Raw genomic sequence first — 8,291 nt, 5'->3', positions numbered from 1 at the left:
TGCTGCTTTTCCAGAAAGACGGCAGAACCCACACCAGTGAGATCTATTGGAATTGTACTTAAAATGATGTTGTAGGTCACGATGAGCAAAAAGTGTGGCTACAAATACATGTTAAACCCTGCATGTTGCTTTGTCCTCAGTTTTCCCATTCACTTGGGTGAGGAGAGACTGAATTTTGGAACTGGGGGAACAGAAGATAGATTCTTAAAAGACCTGCCTCAGACACATGTACAGCTTTCACTTTTTTTAAGAGAAGCTTTATTTTCTTTCTGCTGCTCTAGCCAATTTTAGGGTATAAGAGTCACACACCAGAAGTCTTGCTTTGTGTAGATGTCTTTAATAATACAACTTTCACATTACTTATTCTTTGCAGTGGGAAATGGGAACAGGGGACTCCAGAAGGTGAATTCAGTATATTCTCTAAGAACATCTTAATTGATGAGGCCTTACACATTCTTAACCATAATAAACCTGAAGCAAAAGCATTTAAACTATTACCATGCCAGCATCTGAATTTGGATGTTGGTTGAGGTGTAGAAAGCATTATGGGTTCTAGACTATCTCCAGCATCCTAGCTGTATAATTGCTGGGACTTTATTTCTTTTTTTCTCTCTGCAAAATGAGAAAGAAAACACCTGCTCTTCATAACTCACAGCACTGTTGAGAGCTTTCAAGAAAAAAAATTAAAGTGCTGATCCAAAGCAAGCTGGCAGCCCTTTTACAAGTTAGAGTTCAGAAGTTCTGGCTTCATTTTGGAATGTTCACCGGTCTATACAAGCTCTCCTGAAAGATAAGCACAGAGGAAGAACACACTCAAGGTTTCCTTCCTCATTTTGAGGCCAAAATAGTCCAGTGTGGTTGCGGTCTCATATTCCCCAGACCAGTTCTGGGTTCCAGAACCACACATAAGGTGGCTGGAGGAAAAACACGTATATGGGCATGGCAGGGGTAGCCTCAAGTCAGGACTTTCCACAAGTCCCCAGAGGTCGGGTGGATTCTGCCCCCACCCCCCACCATACCAGATGCTCTGACTGGGTTTTTATCTCCTTAATAAAATAAGATCTCACTTTTTTTTGTAACCCAGAAGCTTGAGGATACATTTGTTGCAAACTGCATGCAGATAAAAGGGGGTGGGCTTCCTTTCAAAACTACGTCCTCTTAATAATAATTTTTGATCTACTAGACGTAACAGTAGTGCATTTCTTGTTAAAACAGCAAGCTTTTTTTTTTTTTACCAAAATGAAAAGAAAACATTCATTTCTTTATAAATAGTTTAAATAGTTTAAATACATATTTCATACCAAGGATATAAAAATAGCCTCTCTTTTCTGATAAATAAAGACATATTCATTTACATGGCAAATAACGTGCAATAGCTGACCGCTGGCCACCAGCTCTGTGTGACTGATTGTCTAGGAGATGACATGCCGTGATAATTGTCCACTCGCCTTCTATTTTTGAAAAGTAGGTCAGCAGGAACTGTGTACTCCCAGGGCCCACAATATGGATATTGTTCAGGAGTGACACGCAGGCACTCAGGAAAAAACCTTTGCTGCTCTTCTGAAAAGCCACCCAGGACACGAGTCCACACATTCTTCGTCTGGGACCTATAGCTGCTCAGACCCTCAGGGTCTTTGGACTTTCACCAAAGTCTGTCAAACAGACCAGTAGGTTAATACCTGCACAGGAAAAGGGTCCTATTTTGTCTCTAGGATGTAGGAAGTGTCTGCTGCAGGATGGAGGTGGTTCTGCCCTGGCCTGGTCCCATTTTCCACGGGTCTGCCCAGTTGTCACGCTGCCACGGGCTAGCAAGGCCACCCCAGGCTGGCATCCCGCAGTGACGGGGAGGCGGGCACCGGTGAGCTGCACTGACATCATACGTGCCCGGCTCTGCCATCTTTCCTTTCTGCTGTGCTTGAGACCATTTCCAGCGGAAAGCTCTCCAGGGGATCGGTGGAGATGGATGCCCGCCTTTCCCGCTCCCAAGATCCCGGCAGGTTTTCCAGACTGAAGGAACTCACGGCTCCCTGGCCCAAGCTGCCCTCCTCTGATCTGCTGGGGAGAACCAGGTGCAAAGAGGTCTCTGAGGAGGAGCAAGCGGAGGAGGAGAGGGTGGCCGAGATGGACTGCAGCGGCGTCAGCGTCGTGTCCGACTGTGGGGAGATGCACCTGAGAAGCTGCAGGCGACCTTCCTGGACCACCTGGCAGTGGGCAGGCGCGTGATCCAGGCTCGGGGAGGCGCGGAGCTCCACGCCCGCAGGACTCTGCTCCTGGGCTCCCGTCTGCAGGGGGCTGCCCCCCGCCGAGGAGGGCCCCACACTCCATCTCTCGGGGGTGACACTCCCCTGGCAGAGCTGGGCTGGGGTGTAGGCGGCACCAGCGGCTTGCAAGTGCAGACAGGGCTGGTGTGTGCTCCAGGTCATCCCGCCCTGGAAACTGGAGGGACGCAGAGAGGCGGTGTGCAGAGAGCAAAGCCGGGACTGCTGCTGCGGAGACAGGACGTGCTCGAGAAGCTGCATCACCGTCTTCATGTCCCTGCCGAGCTGGGAGACCTCCTGAGTCAGCGTGGTTACCTGCGTGGACAAAGCAGAGCAGAAGGCAGCGGTCAGACCGCAGGGCTGTGATCTCAGAGCATGAGGAAGGGAGGGGCGGTTTCTCAGTAAGAAGGTCCGAAAAACGGCTTCGCCTCCAACTCAAGCCAAACCCTAAGGTGACTGAGGAAGCTGAGCACCTGATCTAAAGCCATCCTCATTCTGAGGAGACCTGGAAAGCTGTAGTCTGTTTTTTAAAAAATTTTTATACCTTTATTATTTTTTAATTGAAATACTGTTGATGTATAATGTTTGAGATGGATAACAAAGTGATTCAGCTACACACATTGGGTCAGCCTAAAAGTTCATCCTGGAACTTTTAGGCAAACACAATACACACACACACACACACGACACTCACACACACAGACACACACACACACACAATCTCACACACCCACACACACTCATACCCCCCACACTCACACCCCCCCACACTCTCACACACCCACACACACACACTCACACAGCCACACGCACACACACACACACACACACACTCACACCCACACCTACACACACCCTCACCCACACACACCCCCCCAAACACATTCACACACTCCCCACACACACTCACACACACCCACACACACACTCACACACACACACACCCACACCCACACCCACACACTCACACACACACATTTGGGGCTTCCCCAGTGGCCAGTGGTGAAGAATCTCCCGGCCATGCAAAAGCCACAGGAGACATGGGTTTGATCCGTGGGTGGGAGGATCCCATGGAGGAGGGCATGGCAGCCCTTGCCTGGAGAATCCGGTGGACAGAGGAGCCTAGTGGGCTATAGTCCATAGGGCTGCAAAGAGCTGGACAAGACTGAAGCAACTGAGCACTCATACACACACACACACACACACACCCACACCTACACACACCCCCACCACACAGACAGACAGACAGACAGACAGACACACACCCCCCACACACTTACACACCCACCCCAACAAACACACACTTACCCACACACACCCACACACACACATCCACACACCCACACCCCCACACCCCCACACACAGACAGACACATACACACACACCCCACACACACTTACACACCCACCCCAACACACACACACTTACACACCCACCCCAACACACACACACTTACATACCCACACAAACAGACACACACACACATATTCCTTTTCAGGTTATTTTCCTTAAAGATGATCATAAACCATTAAGCAGAGCACCCTGTGCTACCCAGCAGGTCCTTGCTGTTTTTCTAGCGTGTATACAGTAGTGTAAATTAGTAAACTCCTAATTTAGCCCTCTCCCCCCCTTTCTGTCTTGGTAACCATAAACTTGTTTTCTATGTCTGTGAATCTCTTTCTGTTTTGTAAATAAGTTCATTCGTATCATTTTTTTAAGATTACACAGATTAATGATATCATATGATATTTGTCTTTGACATTCTTAATAAGTGATTTGAGAGTTCTTGGACAAAATTAGAAGGTAGGTCCATCAACGCTGGTGCCTCTTAAATATAGCGTCTTTTGCTTCCTCTGAGTTAGTGGATGCCCCGGGGTAGACACCCCTGACCCCAGACATCTCAAAGTGGTGTGAATCTAAAGATAAACACCATGGGGACCCAGGAGGGCTGGGATCCATCAGTGATCCCAGAATCACTGTGTCAAAAACCTGCAGAATTACTGATATGACCCCACTTGCGCAGTATGAGCTTTGTTCACTTTTCTGGGTGAGACACTTAGTCTGTGTAAAATTTTCAAAGGAAACATGACCCTCAAGTTCTCTCCTCATCATCTGTTTCACACGAACTAACACTGTATTTCACTGGAGGGTGTATTTCCCTAATAACCGCACTGCTTTTTTAACCATGGAAGACTGCCAGAAAATTCAATCTGACTTAAATCCAGCTTTTCTGGATTTTTCAAAGTGAAGAAAACCTATATTTCAGAAAGCAGGACACACCTATTTTCTAGCCTTTGGTGATATTCATAACACTCATGCCCATGATAACATCTTGGCTTCACTGCTGTAAGGCTGTTTTATAAAGGACTTCCTGTGCCTTGATCCTACTGTTGTGAACCACAAATTCCAACACAAGCAGCTAAACCCATTGGCCAAATACCATCACAAACAAAAAAGACCAAAGGGCAGTTCAGTTTCAGTGAAGCCAAAACCAATGCTGCTGTTTTGGTCAGACTCTTTTTTTTCAATATATGCATATATATTCCTAATTCACCCAGTAACTTCATTCAGTCCACTTCCTGTAACTGCAGTAAGAAACTAATTCTCCCTGGCAGGCCCATCAGGAGGCAGCACCAGTCAAATCGGGCATTTCTAAAAGGCCAGAAGGAGGTTTTTTCCATGTTTCAGGCAACCAACTGGTAACACCTGCGTTGAAATTGCCAGACCAAAAATATTTCTGCCTTGCAGTTAGGGTGGAACTCAAGGGACTCAATCTAATACTTGCCCAGGCTTTGCAGAGATCTAAAACTTTTGGTGACAAAAAAGATACCTCTGAGACTCACATTTAATAAGTGAAGCAGTGAATCTGAGAAAGAGTCTATGTGTTTTAAGATTTTCACTGCAGGTTGTCAATTTCATACCCTGCCAGGCCTCAATTCTAAAGCACCCAGCTCGACACGAGTCATCTCTGCATCTCAGCACAGCAGGCATTCACCCAGGGCTTCTGTCTTCGGTTGATCAGCTCTCCTATCAAACTTTCCAAAGAGAAAGTTGATACTAAATGAGATGTTTGAAGGATATGTTAACTATTCATTCTTGTAGGTTGTCTAAGTTAATGCCTGTATCAAATTCACCGGGGCTCAGCTCCCAGTAAAAATGCTTTCAATTGGCCTTAGCATTGAATAAAGACATAATCTTTGAAGCATAGCTTTGCATTTTAGACATGCCAACAGTTATACTGAACAAATAAGTAAATAATACAACACGCTTTCAGGCACACTTTCCTTATTGGACCTACAAATAACACTAAGACCATCAGGAGCACACTCTTACTTTCCCATCTGTGAACTGCGGACACTAAAGCTCGGAGGCTAACTGACATTTTAAAGCATTGGCTGTGTCGGGTCTTGGCTGGCTCTGAGCGCAGGGCTTAGCTGCTCTGCGCCATGTGGGATCTTAGTACCCTGACCTGGGATTGAACACACATCTCCTGCATTGCAAGGCACACTTAGCCGCTGGGTCTCCAAGGAAGTGCCTGAACGACATTTAAAGTTCTCTTATTTCGTGACTGACAGTTTTCGGCAGGGAATTCCAGCTTTCCAGGTTTGGTGCTTTTTCTGTTATGGTATCTTACCTAACAGAAGAGAAAATATTGGTTAAGAGTTGAGAGATTTTTGCTAATGTGGTCAGAATTTGTGAGGAGCACGCATGATGCAAACGGGAGCCTCACGTTTAAGAGCGGTCTGAAATTAGGCCGCTGCTTTTAGATTCCACGTATACACGGTATCATGTGTGTCTTTCGCTTACGTCACTTAGTATGATAACTCCAGGTCCAACTCACATGCAGAAGGGATATAGAACTGCTGGCCTAGGACATGAGCGTACGGTCCCAAAAGGGGGAGCAGAGGGCATGAATTAGGGCTTGGGGACTAACGTCCGCACACTATTAAACAGAGAAGCAGAGAGGATGGCGGACTGGGCAGCACAAGGCGCTCTACTCAGTAGCTGTAATCACCTACAAAGGAAACGAGTCTGAGAAAAGATGCGCTCGCTCTCTCTTACACACACACACACACACACACACACACGTATGTATGGGCTTCCCTGGTGAGTCAGTGGTAAAGAATCCGCCTGCCAGTGCGGGAGACATGGGTTCTATCCTTGGTCAGGAAGGTCCCCTGGAGAAGGAAGTGGCGGGCCACTGCAGTGTTCTGGCCTGGGAAACCCCATGGACAGTGGGGCCTGGCGGAGACAGTCCATGGGGTCACAAAAGACTCAGATATGACTGAGCAACTGAACAACTTGTATGTATAACAGAATCACTTTGCTGTGCACCTGGGAGTAACGCGACATTGTCTGAAATGGTAACTGATGCAAATAGCATCATCTCCAAAATCAAGAGACCAATCAAGCACAGTCAGGTCTTTTCACAGCAAACTATATGAATGGACCACAAACAAAAAAGGTTTGTAAAAAGGGAAAATCTGGAACTGGGCAATAGGTTAATAGACATATTGCTGACGAACTTTTTTTTTTTTTTAAGCATTCAAAAGAAACCAGTATTTTCCTATGGTTGGGATACTTCTCCATGGCCACATTTTTGACACTGAACTTTTTCTATGCCACAACTTTGAGGCCCTGAATTGGAACTCCAGAACCTTGAATGGCTCCAGGAATGTAAACAGCATTAGCATTTTCATAAAAATTTTACTACATTAGCTTGAACTAAAAAGAAGCAAAGAACCCAAGGAAATAGAGCTTTCTTTAGCTCTAGAGCGCAATGTTCAATTTATGCCAGGGAAGGTTCTGTCACTGTGTCACTGGGAACACCGCTGCCCCTTGTTAAAGCTTCATAGGGAGTCAATCCCTGTTAGGTAAGGGACCTTTCCCTTTGTAAGGACAAAGCCGCTGGAGAGATGGCATCCCCTGCAGGTGGAGACTGGTGTCACTGAAGGTGACCGCCTCCTGCCACACAGAATACGGTAGAGCTTCATAGCACTTTTATCTTCTGCGTCCTGCTGGGCTCACTAACAAAATTCATTCTTAAACAGGAAAGGCTTTACTCTTAATCAAACGCAGAAAGCAAAAATGCCAACTTCTCTACTTTTCAAGGATGGCGTTTTTGACAGTACAGATAAGAAGATGATCATTAAAAAAAAAAAAAAAGGTTGTTGGGACTACTTCGTGATCAAGGCTAAGTCCGCTTAAGGAGATGTCTTCAAAACGCAGCATGAAACCGGGATGCCGCAGATTGGTGGATAGAAGTAAATGAATCGCTCAGATCCAATGAACCCACTTTTTTCCCATTTGCCTTCGACTGCTTGGATGTCTCTGTCACTCATATTAGAAAGCAGAGCTGGTATTACAAAGCACCTCACAAGTCTGTTTTTTAAAAAAATATCATTATTTTAAAAATAGAAGTATAACTGAATTACAGGCCTTGCAGGGGGCACCAGCGGTAAAGAATCCACCCGTCAATGCAGGAGACACAAGAAACACGGGTTCAATCCCAGGGTCGGGAAGATCCCCTGGAGGAGGGCATGGCAACCCACTCCAGTGTTCCTGCCTGGAGAATCCCATGCACAGAGCAGCCTGGCCGGCTATGGTCCACAGGGTCCTACAGAGTTGGACGCGACTGAAGCGAGTTAGCATACACGCGTAGCTGATTTACCACGCTGTATTGCTTTCCGGTGTACGTAAGCTGATTTATATACACACACACATATTTTCAGGCTCCTTTCCCCTCTAGGCTACCACAAAATATTGAGTAGAGCTCCCTGTGTTTGTTTATTTTATAGTAGTTTGTACACGTTAATACCAAACTCCTAACCAATCACCCCTGACCTTTCCCCTTGGGTAACTGTGAGTTTGTTTTCTACGTCTGTGGGTCTGCTTTCGGTTTGTAAATAAGTTCATTTGCATCATTGTTTAAGCTTCCACGTTTACATGTATCATTGGACATTTGTGGTTCCTGACTTGGCGCGATAATCTCTACGTCCGTCCGTGTTGCTGCAGATGGTACTATTTCACTC

The 8,291-nt window shown here is 46.3% G+C and overlaps 1 protein-coding gene across 2 annotated transcripts in view; it reads right to left on the bottom strand.

Annotated features, from left to right (window-relative positions):
- Nucleotides 1–317: 317 nt before the first annotated feature.
- KCNH8 (potassium voltage-gated channel subfamily H member 8) overlaps nucleotides 318–8,291 on the bottom strand; it is a 462,169-nt gene continuing 454,195 nt past the window's right edge. For both annotated transcript variants that reach the window (XM_004003423.6, XM_060406713.1), the window contains one exon: nucleotides 318–2,573. In XM_004003423.6, coding sequence (XP_004003472.3) covers nucleotides 1,875–2,573 — 699 coding nt within the window. In that variant the 3' untranslated portion in view covers nucleotides 318–1,874. The remainder of the gene's footprint in view (nucleotides 2,574–8,291) is intronic.

The sequence above is a fragment of the Ovis aries genome, chromosome 1 (genome assembly GCF_016772045.2).
Source record: "Ovis aries strain OAR_USU_Benz2616 breed Rambouillet chromosome 1, ARS-UI_Ramb_v3.0, whole genome shotgun sequence".
In the NCBI taxonomy this organism is placed as follows: domain Eukaryota; kingdom Metazoa; phylum Chordata; class Mammalia; order Artiodactyla; family Bovidae; genus Ovis; species Ovis aries.
This window is presented reverse-complemented; position numbering and strand designations above follow the sequence as displayed.